General features: G+C 37.3%; 1 protein-coding gene across 18 annotated transcripts in view; it reads left to right on the top strand.

The window, feature by feature from the left end:
* The window catches only part of NFIB (nuclear factor I B), a 186,366-nt gene that overhangs the window by 162,412 nt on the left and 8,498 nt on the right, over positions 1 to 15,456 (top strand). For 6 of the 18 annotated variants that reach the window (XM_080573473.1, XM_080573472.1, XM_080573460.1 and 3 more), the window contains 2 exons: positions 5,311 to 5,399; positions 7,145 to 7,514. The exons of 6 other annotated variants lie outside the window; for them this stretch is intronic. In XM_080573473.1, coding sequence (XP_080429599.1) covers positions 5,311 to 5,399; positions 7,145 to 7,316 — 261 coding nt within the window. In that variant the 3' untranslated portion in view covers positions 7,317 to 7,514. Of the gene's footprint in view, positions 1 to 5,310; positions 5,400 to 7,144; positions 7,515 to 15,456 lie in introns of those variants that run through there. 6 more of the 18 variants (XM_080573464.1, XM_080573475.1, XM_080573474.1 and 3 more) reach the window with 1 other exon arrangement.

Raw genomic sequence — 15,456 nt, 5'->3', positions numbered from 1 at the left:
CCCTCCACTCCCCTACCCTTTTGCTCACAGGTTATCTATGCATCTACACTGAGGATCTATGGTTTCTAAGACTACATTAGAGGAAGAAGTAACAAATTGCGGTAACTTGATCAAATTCAACTTATAAACAAGTTGTGTCTCCATTCTTGTGGCTATATGATTTTAATAGATAGATCATTAGTTCAGTAACAAAAATCTTAATGAGCAGAATTCTCCTCATTATGACATTTCTATAGCCTTGTGTTACTGTTCTCAACGTTGTAAACTTAATAGGTTCTTGAAATTATAGATGTTTACATACAGATTGATATTGTTTCTGTTTCTAAAGCCAGGATGATACTAGAAATAGTAGTCATGGACTTCACCTGTGAAAATATGAAAAGATGGATGGATGGATGGATGGATGGATGGGTAGATAGACAAACATTTGTATTTATTGGAAGTACAGATAAATGCGTTCACAAATAATAATGTTTTTCTGAAATGTAGCTGTCAGGTTTTATTTCTTGACCATTTATTTAATTTTAATGAACTCTGGAGCCTGAGGTGGGTGATTGTGGTTCTGTTTTACACTGGGAAATATAGATAAGCAGGTTAGATATTAAGGTCCGTGAAGACAATGACCTCTAAACCGTTACTGTCTGTCACAGTACAGTGTGATAGCTATTGCTGGCCCAATTGTCAAGGAACTAATAAGCTCCTCGAGCCCATGCACTGATTAATACAATGGCATGGTTTCTGATAGAGCTTGAAGTTTCTGGGTGTGCTATATGTTATGCATGATTTTCACGCAGCTTTGATATTTATGAGTGAGACATTTGCAACGTATGCAGTAATAAGAAACACTTCAGGTCTCCAAAAAGCTGTTTTCTACTACCAGACTAGCCTGGTTCTTTGGTAGGAAGTTGTTCTTACCAGATGCATCCTTTAGTTACTGAATCCCACAGTTCAAAATGGAATTCTCTTCATACTATTCATCATGGAAGTTGTAAACTCAAATGTCCACTGAAAACAGAGTATCTGTTTTTAAAATGTTTTGGGTGGATGTTGCTTTTGCTTTCAGCAGAGGGCTGAAAGAAGAACACAAGTGGACTCTTAAACAGAACTTCTCAGTAAAGCCAGGAAACAGGTTATCAACACTTAAGCTGTTCTTATTGTGTCTCTTATCATAATTGACAGTTTGACGTAAAACTTGGTCACATGATCACCAGGGAGGTATGTAAATGGATAAGAGGTCACTTTTCACATATGCTTGCTGAAAAGGAAACACATTTAAAGGAAGTTTCAGTCAAAACAATGACAATATGCAAATGTTCAGTTTTATATTGGCTGTTTTGTTTTTTTTTTTTCAACTAACAAAAACTATAGCAGAGTCTCCGATTACACTTTCTACAATACTTATTTACTTTCACTAGTGATTACAGGATCTTGGAATGAACGTTTTTCTTTGATGGGACACCTTTTCAGTAGGAGAATACAAAACCTGCTTAAATATTAACCCCTAAAATTATTCAGTCTATGCTTAAAAGTTTGAGCTGTTGACTATGGGATTATAATGTACATAGGATTTGCATACTTAAAACTCTGCAGGATAGTTGTACTTGGAAGGTGCCCAATTTAAATTGAAAGGGTGGTTATAGTGAAGTCTGTCTCTTGGCTAGAGCTTCACATCGGTATGTCTCAAAGCACTGGAAACTGCAAAACAAAATCACTCCTCTGGCATTTTACGGAGGGCAAAACAGGAGTAGGGGTGTGGGATGACTTTCAGGCGAGTGGCAGAGTTAGGAGAAGCACTTGTTCTGTTGCTCTGCTGTTGCGTGGGCCTTTGGCTCCTTCCCATGACACTGCTGAGGTGGGTAAGGGAGTTGCAATGTCTCCTAGAGAAATACTTGCAGGCCAGGTAGTTGTTAGTGCAGGCTTTGAGCTCCCTGCTACTTTGTAAGTGAGGATATACCCCGGGGTGAGAGACTGCTGCAGTTCCACACATTGGGGAAAGGTTAGGCTGCATGTGAGGCTTCCAGGTCTACTGCAAAGCTGGGCATCCTTTTTCCCCTCAGCATACAGATCCATGTTCTTTCTTCTGTATGGTTAGATGAGAGAGAAATAAAAAATCATTGACAATGTTTTGTGGATAGAAGGTGTTATTGTTGCTTGCCTGTCTGAAAATGGTAAAGCGGTGGGACTGAAGTGATGGCTACTTCCAGAGGTCTTCTACAAAAGACTTTCTACCATGCCACACGCAAAATCAGGTCATTTATTTTGCACCCACAGCATATTTTTGAGAAAGTTATTGTTTTTCAGTATTTATTAACTGTCTCATGGGGACTATTTCTTAAGTCCCTCTACTGAGAAATCTAAGTTTTCTCAAGTAACCTGCAAGTAGTTTCCTGCCTCTCCCTTTCACATTTCCTGCACCAAAACTCTTTTAGGTGGTTAATTGTGGGTGAGACTGAATGTGCCTTCTCATCTCCAGCTAACACTGTGGCATACTTCTAGAGGTCACCCAAGTTACTCTGAGGACTACAACTGGCCAGAAGGCTTTCAGTATGACTCCAGACAATACATACCACTCAAAATACTGTACTGAATTGCTCTACATCCTTCCAAAGCTAGGTACTTGAGTCAGGCCTGTGCTCCCAGGCTTTCCCTACTGTGCTGTCTGGATGTCCTCCAAAAGCAGAGTTCCTGCTGCAGTTGTAAGTAGACGTCTTCTTCCATCACATGGAGCCAGGGCTCATAGAGGTCTTTTAAGCTCTTCCAGCCTTTTTACCCAGAAAGCACTCAACACACGTGAGGGATGCAGATGTAGTCTTTGAAAGAGATATGAGCAAATACTTTCAAATATATATTTCTAAATCCTGGCCTGTTTTCTTAGACATCCTGGTCTCCAAACAGGAGTGATTTGTGAGAGGAAATTTTATGTGACGGTGGAAAAAAAGATTTTCCTGGCAGGTTAGCTTTTAAAGACAACATGGCAGCTATGTAAGCCTGCAGAAAAATGCAGAGCAAGAGTTTTTAACACGGCGAAGATGGTTTTCAGTGCAACTGATACAGTCCTGGGCTTGTCATAGAAGTGGTTATCAGGCAGACCTGCAGTGGTTTGTGTTATTGTCAGTACCACAAGAAGACACCGCTGGTTCAGTGAATAGCGCTTCACTTTACGGTAACTGTAGATTTGGCCCAGCATGAATCTTCATATACATGTGCATGTAATGGGTCTACAGCATGTATAAAATGTGTATGTTCTATAATTACCATGTCAGGATTTAGTTGTATATGTGTTGGAGTACGTATAACTGTACATTATATGAACTATGTTATTACTAACATTTATGAAATAGATTTCAAAAGTCATCCTGGATTTTTTTTTTTTTAGTGATAACTTTGATATATTAACTGTACATATGAAAATTTTCATTCAGACTGTGGGCAGAATATCACAGTTTAGTGTAGTAGCTGATTTTACTAAAATGTAATGTAAACTGTTTTCCCCATATGGCAAATGCAACCAGGTTCTATTGCAAATTAAGTGTTTGCCACATTTTTGAGCTAGACCTAAGGGCAAAAAATGATTTGGTAACACTAAGTTTGGGATTTTAGTCTTCTTTAAGCTTATAATCAGCTGAAGAGTTTGTATTTGTAGATTTTATATATATATATATATATTTATATATATAAACGTATGTATATATTATGAAAGAATAAAAGGTTTATGTATTTTTTAATCTTTCAGGCTTACATTTCAGCTGGAAGTGAGTTTTTATAGTTAAGTTATAAAACTTTAAAATATGCTTTTGTAATTAAATTTATCATATTTCTAAGGGTTATATCAAAAATACAGCTTCTGTACAAGTAACTGAGGTGACATTTTACTACATCTTCAATATGAAAATTTGGTTTACAATATGGTTTTGTATAGTGAATAAACCAAACATTTACTTACTCCTTTCTTTAAACATATTTAATGTATTATTCGCAGTTACCTCTAGCAAACTTTCTGCATGCATATTTCCTTTTCTGGTTAATTTCATGTGGTTTAGTCACGCTTTTAATTGCCTTTAGAAGGTCCCTTAGAGTTCGTTAGATAACAAACAAGTAACAATCCCTATGAAAACGTCAGAGGCTAACATTTCCATTTCTCAGACCTTAACAGCAGGAAGCTTATGAGTGTAACAGCCAGGCAGGGTCAGGTTTGCAATATTGTCTTGTCCCTAGCATTTGTATTTTTCAGGAAAAGGCTGCAATTAACTGTGCTCCTGTGAAAATATTGTAGTTTCTTTGCTGTAGCTTGTGCTGTCTGAAGACTGCGAATATGAATAGAGAAAACCAGAATGCACTGAACGCAATTAAACTCAGAAACAACGTTATCTTCAATTCAGAGTTCTGTATCATATATAATGGTACAGCAATTTATATATAGCATGACTATACCGAGGTTAAATTGTATGTTTGCTTTGCAAGCCAGATATGTTCATTTTCTTAAACTTAAAAATAAGCCGTATATCTTTTCAATAAATCTGCTAACACTACAGAGCAGCTGTTATACAAGCAGAGCTATAACAGGGTTGCTAGAACAATCCATGAGCAGAACTGATGATTTGAAGATCTGGGAAGAATTTGTTTCAGCTTACATTTAGTACATTCTTCATTTTAGTAAAAAGCAATAAAGTTTTTTAAATGTTATTATTCTGAGCCTAAACCAAGATTAGATTATTTTATCACCTCTTGCTAAGTAATACTGCTTTCAGTAACACTAAATTAATAAACTTCAATTACAAAATACCTTTACCCTTCTTAAATAGCAAGATAAGGACATACAGTTTGTTTAATTTGGACAATATTTCTATAAATTGCATGTCTTCTATGTTTCACAAAATGCATGCTACAAGATATTGACTATATTAGACCTTTATTTAATACACAATTTAGAGCATTGCTTAGAGAAAACAGCATTTATATTTTCTTTCTTAAAATATTTCACTATTGAATATTAACATTTCCTTTTATTCCAGCTCAATTTGTAATCTAATGGCTAATTGTTATGTGCTAAACACTAGTTACTCTTTTACGCTTTATTAATAGAGGAGCATATTAAAATAGCATTATCTTAAGCAAATCTATAGGCATTTATTTTTAGAGTAAGTTATTTTTGTTTGTTTTCTTTTTTTTTTCCTTTTTTTAAAAAAAAAGTTTCTTCTTGGGAAAGTAAGGCTTTTGCCATGTACAATACTATTTTGCATGTATTCATTTAAATACTAAAAACTGTAGTACTGCTCGATCCATATCTGACTGCTAGGTTTCAATTGACAGCTGAGGATTTGTGACTGGACCATGAATCAAAACGGCAGGCATTTATACCCCAGTGCCAGTGAGGATACATTGGGAATTACTTGGCAAAGGTAACATTTTAATTATTTCCCCTACACCACATAAAAAATTTACATTGAGCTACAGTATCTGTTTTAGCGGGCCTCCAGAGGAATATGTGACAGAATCTAATCTGTGTGTAATATTTCTCCAGTACACATTTAGGTTATCTTTAATATAAGTTGAATTTAGGAGGTACTCTAATTAAGCACCTGGAATGATGATGCTGTGCTGTCAAATGCAAAGTGTTTACAAATTTAAGAGAATACTGATTTTAAGTTTTAAAAATGAAAATGTCATTTGCAGAATTAAACATCGTATTTTGGGGGACTTAGTGACTAATACAAAGAAAATGGTGCTGTGAGAGGTATAGATGTGGATAAGAATAAATGTCTTAAATGGTGGTGGTTTTGAGCAATGAATAACCATACTATTAACAGGGAAATTTGTGACTAATAAGCCCGTGTAGATTTAGGTCACTAATGTACATGAAGGTAAGATATAAACCATCATATTTCTAAACTAAATACCAAAATAATTAGGAAGTATTTCCACAAAAGACAGTTTATTTTGTATGCAAAAACAAAAAAGCAAACAAAAATGCAGAAAGCAAAAAGAAGCCCACCCCACCAAACCTTTCCCATGGGTGAAAAAACACCTTCCTCCCCACACCCCAACAAACCCCACAACTTTTGGTACATTAATCAATTACTTGTTATTATCTTTTACATCTGTTGGCATATAATGAATTATGGTAACAATAGGGGTGTGTGTATCTAAATAGATGTGTAAACAAATCAGCATAATTGTGATACATCTGTTTTCCACCTCTTTCACATGCAGGATTATCTGCAACAATTAATGGGGGTCGTTCGTGTAAAGCACGCAGGTTGGGAGCCTGTCAAATGTAGCTACTCAATCTCAAAATAATTTTAAATACTTCTCAGGCATTTGTGTGCATATGACAATATAGGCACTAGGCACTTACACTCTGTGTAAGCATGTATGTAAGTGTAAGTGTGTATATGTATATATAGAATGCGTTTTAATGTACTATATTATGCTATGGATTTCTAGAAGTTTGGGGATTTTGTGAGTGTCAGCTTGGAAGGGTAATTACAGAATTTGAAAATTAGTGCTGTTTACAAATCTGAACTTGAAATGCCTTAAATATTGTTGCTTTGCTTTCTGCAGTTTTTCTGATATAATGTTTATCTGGAAAAATTGCTGTGCGAAAGCAAGTTGTAGTTATTTCTTCCATTATAGATTATGGCACAAAAGCACAATGGAAAATTAGCTAATGGATTCACCTCACCTCCTCAAGGGCTATGATTCCCATTACAGTCCCCATCATGAAATAACTGCCACAGTTTTCAATGTACTGTCAAGAGTGAATCTGAACTGAGCTAGTGAGCATGGGGTTGGCAGTGGTGGTGATTTATTCCTCCCCTACAAAGGGTTTTTTTTCTACTGGGCATTGGCAGGCATTAGGAAATTATCACACAACTGCCTATGTAGGAATATCTTTGAATAGTTTAAATCAGTCATCACTCATGACCTCTTTAAAGCAATGACAATTTATATCAGCTGAAGCACTGTCCTGGTATTTGGTGAATTGTTTTTTTTCAGTACCTATCACTCACAACCTGGGGCAGTAATTCATGAAAAGAAAGGAAAATGGGGGAAAATTTTCCAGGTGATGACCAAGGAAGCTTTGGTAATGTGTGCAGGCACATTCTATTACTTGTTCATCTTTACACGTAAAACTGGTTTGCAGGCAGCTCCTGGAGTGCTACCTGCCAGTTTGGCCCTACCAGTGGACACAAGTTCTGTCAGGTGAGCTTGGGCACAGATTGGTGCTTGTTCTTGATGTGCCTGGGCCATGCTTATTTGGCCTAGAATTAAGCACAGCCTTGAAGGACAAAAAAACTTCCTGTAGTTCTCCCTAACTAGATGGCTTTAGGATTTGGGCTTTGGAATACAGAATTCTTGAAATCCCCATGTAAATGGGGATCTAAGAACAGAACAGAAATGATATCTGAGCAGAACAAGGGGCAGTGAGCCTTTCTAACACTAAAACTAGTAAGCACTGAAAAAAAAAAAAAGAAAAAAGAATGGATTGCAAAAGGAATTGCTGCTCACTGTCAGAGAGAGAGCAGCAATTTGACTGTCCGTACAGTCAAATTTTCTCCCACAAAATTGTTTGACAAATGTTTGATTGCGTGGATTTGTCTAATCTGCAGTACTCTTTTTGATGGTACTCAGTCTGACCTTTTATAGCAGGCTTTTGTCGTTATCTTAAATATAATGGTTTTCAGAAATGTCACTGACCTCAAGAAAGTCAAATTTTGGCAGCGAATGTTATCCAAATGTTAGTTGTCTTGTCTGTACAAGAATCAGGTAAGGGAAGAGACCAAGCAGAAATCTTTGTCCTGGTATATTGTTGGTGACCAGCATTTTCAGAACTTAGGGAAGATGGCAGAAGATGAGAAAACCTCTGTTATTTTTGTGTTCTTTGTCTCATTAGTAGCTGCCTTTCATATGACAGTAGATATGGTACATAGACTTCAAAATAAATTTGCTGTGATTATCCTTCCTTGTAAAATTCTGTTAGCATTTATAGTCCCAGACATAAGACACATCTTATTGATACACAGAAGACTGAAATTTGCAAACAAAGAGAATATGAGTAATAAGAGATTAAAAAACAAAACAAACAAACAATCCTTTAAGACTGTGATGCACCATTTTCTTCAAAAGTAGAATAACTGTAAGGAGTAGTGATAACTAAAAATACATAAATACCTTTCTCACATTAATTAAACATATCGGTATCTTCAAAGGAGATACTTCTATAAAACTTCCTGTGAGCATCCTAAAAAATGGAAAAAAGCATTATTTGGTAAGGTATTGGAAAGTCATTTTTATTTTATTCCTGATACCCTATCTATCTACAATTAACTTTTCGCTGTTTGTATAGTGTTTATTATATATGTTTTATTAAATCTGCTGAACTTTGAACAACGTTTAAGCTCATCAGCAGAATTGGGCTCTGAAGTACTTTTACAATAATTTAGGTCAATTTTGCTCTATGTATGAAGAAGATAATCAGAATCCATTAAAAATACCCGTTCTTTTTTCATAATTGCTGTTCTGTAATAACAACTATCTTTGGAGACAGAAGTTAAGGGGAAGTTGTGAAAATCTGTAAGGCTCAGTTAGGAGAAGGCAGTCTCAGTCACTATCTGAGAGCAGGAGTATATGCAACAAGTAATCCTAAGACATGAGTGAGAGTGAGGAAGAATTGTGCTTGTGTTGGGGAGGGAGCCTGATAACAAGAGCTTGAGTCTCAGGCTCTCATTACTGGATGGTATTACTGGACAGTAATTCCAGTGGGACCACTCTAACAGCCTGCATGATGGGGCTCTTTGATTGTGTGTGGAGTATTTGCAAGTCTTTCACAGACTGCAAGCAAAGTTTCATTGCCAAAGTGTACATTTTAACTCAGCTATTGTTAAATACCGTTTTTATTTATTTTATATAATAGAAATTATTATTATTCATACTAGAATATATGTTACTTTTATGAGTTAACTGTAGCTTTAACATTATATTTACACTACCCAGGCGAATGCACTATGTTAGCATTTCCTGCTTTCAGCCTGTTATCTCGACACAAATGTACAGTACAACAGCTGGTTTGTTCCTGGAGATGCTGGGGAGAGTTTTATTCTCAGAGTACTGAATTTCCTTCCCAGCTCTAGCCGTAGGGGTGTTCAAATGCTCAACTTTCCAGGCAGCACTTTTCCCCAGGCATTGTTCTGGGTTTATAGAAATAGTGTTGATAAGATGGCCAAATGGGATAAACTGTGGTTTGTGGAAGAAGCAGGAGGGCAAATGAGAATGGGTGTAAATTCCTTTTATCTCACAGTACCTTGTATGTGTTTGGAATCTAGCAAACACATAGCTAAAGTAACACAGTCATAAGCACGTGATAAATGTGATAAGCACATTTTGGCAAATACGGACACCTGTTAGATCAATGGTTCGTGTCGTAGACCTCCCCCCTCCCCCACTTCCCTTCTCCCCTTCCCTCCCTTTCTGCCTTGAGCAATGTTTTGAAAAAGAAATATCAATTCAGGCATTGTGATTTAAGAACAAAAATGCTTAAAGTATACTTACCGTAAAAGTATTCATAGAAAGAAAACCTAGTGATTTCTGGTCTTTATCAATTTAAATTGCTAACTCTAATAGTTTCGCTCAACTCTGTAATAGAGAAAGATGTGCAGAACATTATGTTTCCTCTCCATCTAGGCAAACATCTTCAGACACTTCCTAAGAAATTAATTGTATTCAAGCCAGACTTGCATGCTGCCATCCCACAGGAAATGGGTCAGCAATCCATTAAGATGCCATTAGATAATCTAATTTGGAACTTAATCTCTAAATTAACCATGCTCCATACTTGAAGCATACTTGAGAGAAAGAAAAAAAGTTTATGTTTGAGTCGATAGGGGAGCCGAAGCGTGAAGAAGGCTGTTTGTTTTTTCTGTAGCTGTGGTCACGTCTCAAGCCGTCTGGTAACCAGGAGAAACCAGACATGATGTAATTCCAGATTGAACTTGAACTTCAGGGACTTAGAATGGGGGAACAATGGACCATAGGAATCAATAATGTCCATTTTCCACATGATTATGTTTGGAGCTTTAAGTTAACCTTTATGGGGGAAGCAGCAAGAACTGTAGTGTGACCAAAATGAATGAGATGATCCAGAAGCAAGATGTTAAAGTAAAGAAAACAACTTTAGTAATATTTCTGAGCAGCACTGCAGATTCCAGCAGGATTAGAAAAGTTCCCGCTCTGTAGTGAACTGGTTGCCTGTTCTGAGCACTCTTTGTTCACTTAGGTAGGACAAACTTAATCTTATGTTTCCTGTCAGATGATTTTTGGCAGCAATGTTAGGAAAGGAGGAGCATATTATAGAGAACTCCCAAGTGTAAACTGTATCTTTAACCCCTTGGTTACTCCAGATTTCTACTTCACCACCTTACCTCCAAATGTTTCCACTAAAGCAGAAAAACTTTCTTTTTTCTTTTTTCTTTTTTCTTTTTTCTTTTTTCTTTTTTCTTTTTTCTTTTTTCTTTTCTTTTTTCTTTTTTCTTTTTTCTTTTTTCTTTTTTCTTTTTTCTTTTTTCTTTTTTCTTTTTTCTTTTTTTTTCTTTTTTTTTCTTTTTTTTTCTTTTCCCTTCCCTTCCCTTCCCTTCCCTTCCCTTCCCTTCCCTTCCCTTCCCTTCCCTTCCCTTCCCTTCCCTTCCCTTCCCTTCCCTTCCCTTCCCTTCCCTTCCCTTCCCTTCCCTTCCCTTCCCTTCCCTTCCCTTCCCTTCCCTTCCCTTCCCTTCCCTTCCCTTCCCTTCCCTTCCCTTCCCTTCCCTTCCCTTCCCTTCCCTTCCCTTCCCTTCCCTTTCTTCCCTTTTCCTTTCTTCTCTTTTCTTTTTCTTTTCTTTTTCTTTTTCTCTTCTTTTTCTCTTTTTCTCTTTTTCTCTTCTCTTCTCTTCTCTTCTCTTCTCTTCTCTTCTCTTCTCTTCTCTTCTCTTCTCTTCTCTTCTCTTCTCTTCTCTTCTCTTCTCTTCTCTTCTCTTCTCTTCTCTTCTCTTCTCTTCTCTTCTCTTCTCTTTCTCTCTCTTTCTCTCTCTTTCTCTCTCTTTCTCTCTCTTTCTCTCTCTTTCTCTCTCTTTCTCTCTCTTTCCTTCCTTCCTTCCTTCCTTCCTTCCTTCCTTCCTTTCCAGTTAGAGTTATCAACGTTAGTATTTAGTCATGCTAATTTGGTAAATAAACATTTGGACATGTTTTTGAAAAGTGCTGAGTTAAAGAATCTAACAGATTGCAATTGGAAATATTAATGTTCCACTGGGGGAAGCAGTGTAAATGCTGCTGTGGTTAAATTTACAAGTATCTTTGCTGACATTTATGGAAGAGTGAATCACAATAGATCTGGAGAAATAAAAATTGTTTGGACATTGAAAGAAGGTCCTTTTCTAAATCTTTTCTTTGGACAGTTATTTTCTTCTTGGTTTGATAAATTTACCTAAAAGTGCAGAGTCTATTTTTGTAGGTTACCCAACAGTTTCTGCTAACCCATTCTACTAAGCCCACATTCTTCATGGTTTGTCTCTATGGGAGGTGACCTTCCAGTTGGTGATAGTCCACTGTATGCATGTGCATGTTTACAATCCTTCTTCAGCCCTGATCCTGCATCAGACACTCAGACACATATGGTCCAGGTGGAGAATGGCCACACACCATTTCTCCAGGCCCTATCTCTCCTGTGGATTTTATTTAGCGATGGTAAGCTCTGTGAACTCTCCATGGTCTTTCTATCTTTCTCTCTTTTTTTTTTTTTTTTTTTCAGTTATGCTATCACAAAAATTGGTCCGTGGGGAGTAGTAGAAGTATAATTACAGCATAATTCCCTTTTCCCTCCTCTGGGCATAAATCTGTAGGTCTTTGCTTCCTCCATCTGCTAGATGGGTGGTATGTGCCTTGCTAAACTGTTAAGTCTTCCTAAATTAATTTGAGATATATCTAATATATCTCTTGAAATAAATGCCCACCTTGGAGGTGAAATTTGGCAGCTATTTAACTGCAGATACTGGTTTAAGATGGAGAATAACAGAACAACTACATTAAGTAGATGCTAGAGGGGTGGTTATTCGTTTGGCAGAAACGTTCAAGTTGGAATTTAGCCATGCACTGAGGTTAATACAATTGCTTATCCAAAGTTCATATGATCTTAACAGTTTAAATGGTACGGTTCCATGTACTTCTGTGGGGGAGCACTTGCTTTGCGCTGTGACAGAAAAACCTTGCTTAGTGACTTGCTAGTGCCATTTCTCTCAACGTCATTCTCTCAAAGTCATTTCTGCCTCTCCCCTCCTGCCTAAAGACTGACCTGGCATGATCTAGTTTGCCTCATCTAAGCTGGTATGTATGTTCATGCATAGGATAGTAAAGCTGCAAGAAGGAAACCCTGTTTTGGATTCACTTTCCAAATGGTGGAATAGTCTTACAGACTTTTGAGGCTTTACAAATACAGTAACTGGTGGAAAATAATCTTAAAATGCTTCAGATTTGCTCAAGTCTGATTGGATTTATTTTTATTGCATTTAGTTAATTGTTTAATGTTATTATAGTCTTTATTTTATTATAACCTCCAAAGCGGACTGTATATACATATAATGCTAGTACTGCTTGTAGTCCATTCCAGTAATATCTTACTCAGAGGTTCTTGAAAGAGCAATTACTATCTTTAAGAGGAAATCATGGAAGAAATCTTGATTGAATTAGCATGTGAAAACTGTAATGGAGAATGTTTACCCAGTAGGATGTTTGCAGAATCTTCCTTTGCTATTTTATTACATTCGAACAGATAAATAATTTATACTTGCCATGGATAGAGGGAGGGCTGGTGACTATATAACACACCTGATAGTCTAGCTATGGTGAGAGAATACTGTTTCTGGTAGCAAAATTACTTAGATGTATAATGCTTCATGAAGACAGTTTTTGCAAACCATACTCATTTTCAAGAGCTACTAGTCTGAATCACACAGGTAACTGTAAGCCGTATCTGATGGTAGTTCCTGTGTAATTTTCTTCAAAACTTAGGTTAGAGCAGTTTTTTGGACGTCTCATTTCATATTCAAAGGGACATGCATTTATACCACCATATGTATCAGTGCAGGGCACACAGATCTCCTAAGGAAAAGTGAGCTGGAGTGTGGGTAGACCTGCTTTATTCTGGCCATATACACACAGCTTTTTTATCTGAAGGAGGAGCCAAGTGGGCAGAGCAACATCTCAGTAACTTCTGCAAGGACAACCAGCTTCACTGCGTCCTGGGCAACAGCAAGAGTTTCAGCTTACCTTGCTCTCCCCTCATGTTCAGGTGCTTAGTGAATAGAGAAGAAGCATTGCCTGTGCTTTTGTGAAACTTAGGACTGGAAGTTTATCTGGGACATATATAAATCACTGAACAGTGTGGAGAAGGGAAAGATACGTTCCCCTTTCCTACCGTTGCCACCTGTGTAGGCCCCAGGCAGAGTTTGTTTTGCAGCCAGCACTAGCTGGCACTTTTGCTAGGAAGTTCTGCAGAGGAGTGTCGATGATTTCCATGGCAGAAGCTAAACTCCCCAGTTCTCACAGAAGATTCCTTCAGAGCAGGTTTGAGAAAACTGGTGGGAGACCTTGGTCTGGGCTGACAGTCTGCTTCTGCCGCACAGAGAAGCATGGGGGAACTACAAAAAAAGGAGTGGCTCATATGTAGCTGAAAGTACAATTAAATTTATTGCAAATGTTATTGGATAGACAACTGTATGTGTATGTAGCTTCACAAAGCCTAAGCTATCTTTTTGGTTATAGCTCGTATCACAGCTGTTCTCAGAGCTTTGCGCTTTGATTAGTGCTTCACTGTACTGTTTACCTCAATATTTTTCACTTGTGTTTCCTCTTTTGCCTGCACTATATGTTGGGTGGTGGTATCAGGCCTGGAGTGTCCCCAGACACAGTCACATAAAACTGCAGTACTATGAGTTTGATTTCCAAAATACACTCTGATCTCACGAGGCCTTGAAGATCCTTGTGCAGGAAGGAAGTGCTGGTGGACAGGCTGCAGGGCCTGCCCTTCCCTGCTGCCCCAGGGCCTGCCCCTGCCTGGTGGGTAGGGACTTCGGCCCCCCTCCAGAGCTTTCCAAGCGATTGCTTTTCCAGCACACGGATGGCATGTTGTTGTCCTGGCATCACAGGTGCCTTCATCATTATCCATGGCAGGCGGTAGGCAGCTCTGCAGTGGCGGTCGGCGTCTTGCGAGCAAGAGGCTTCCCGAAGTCAGAAGGGATCTGCATAGTGTTAAAATACAGGAGATTTATTGCTCCCTGAGGATTCATAAGCAGCACTGACAAATTTACTGCATGCTGCATTTTTGTGAGGATCGTAACGTAAGATGGAAGGTTTAAAGAAACATCCCTATTAAATTTGCTAGTCATATGGCAACAACAGTCCTATTAGTCACTTGCTGCAATTTATTTTTATTGAGCACTTTCCAAAAAATCAAGCTCTCTTTCTCCTGTGTGAAGTACTGGATAAGAGAGCTGCTACAAATAGCAATTTGTTCCTTATCAGCTCTGACTTCTTTTCCTTCACCTGCTGTATTCATTAGAAGGTTTTGAACTTTAAAAGGAAGAAAAAATAGTCACATATATATCCAGCCTCTGAAGTACACTGTAATTCTCTAGAAAGATAACCTGAAAGCAGTGTATTTAGCCTTTGCAACAGAAATTGCTTAAATACCATGTTGACATCACAGAAAATTTACATTCTTTTTGTTAGTTTTCTGTTTTGTTTGAAGTGGCTAAACATTGTAAATCCAGTGTAACAGGACAGCAAAGCACTACAAACTGTAAAATATGTATTCAGACAGATCCTGAGCAAACAAATCTGCTTTTTTATTTTATTTTTTTAATTACTAGTTCCTATCTTTTCAAATCCCTGTGCTTGTGCTTGGAAATGATTTGCATTGTGTCTGTTATTTCATAGTTTACTTCTTAACATCACTGAAATCCAAGGAGGAAGGAACAAGAAATGCATTCTCAAATAAATTGTGAAGGAAGATGAAGAAAATATTGAAACAATTAAGCCTCTTGAATGAGGCTCTGGTACTGAATATTTTTTAAAACCTTAATCTTTTCATCAGATCATATTGGACAGATCTTTCATATATAAATTGGTTTAAGTCTTTGTGTAAATTTTAAGATTTGTTGTATACCTGTGATTTTTCATTTTCAAAAAGGAGCTCTTTCATGAACCACAGAAAATACTGTATTTGAAATAGTCAATAGATATTAAAAAAAATCTATAATCAAATAGGTTAGCTGACTTTGTGTTTTGAAAATAATTGTAAGACTTTTTTAATTACTGAAGAGGTTACAATTACCCAGATTTTCAGGTAACCTGAAAAGAATATACCCAATGAAACAAACAAACAACAACAACAACAAAACCAAACCTGTTGAATATTATCTTTACTTCAGGCAT

The sequence above is a fragment of the Anser brachyrhynchus genome, assembly GCF_964034855.1.
Source record: "Anser brachyrhynchus genome assembly, chromosome: Z".
Classification (NCBI taxonomy): Eukaryota; Metazoa; Chordata; class Aves; order Anseriformes; family Anatidae; genus Anser; species Anser brachyrhynchus.
This window is presented reverse-complemented; position numbering and strand designations above follow the sequence as displayed.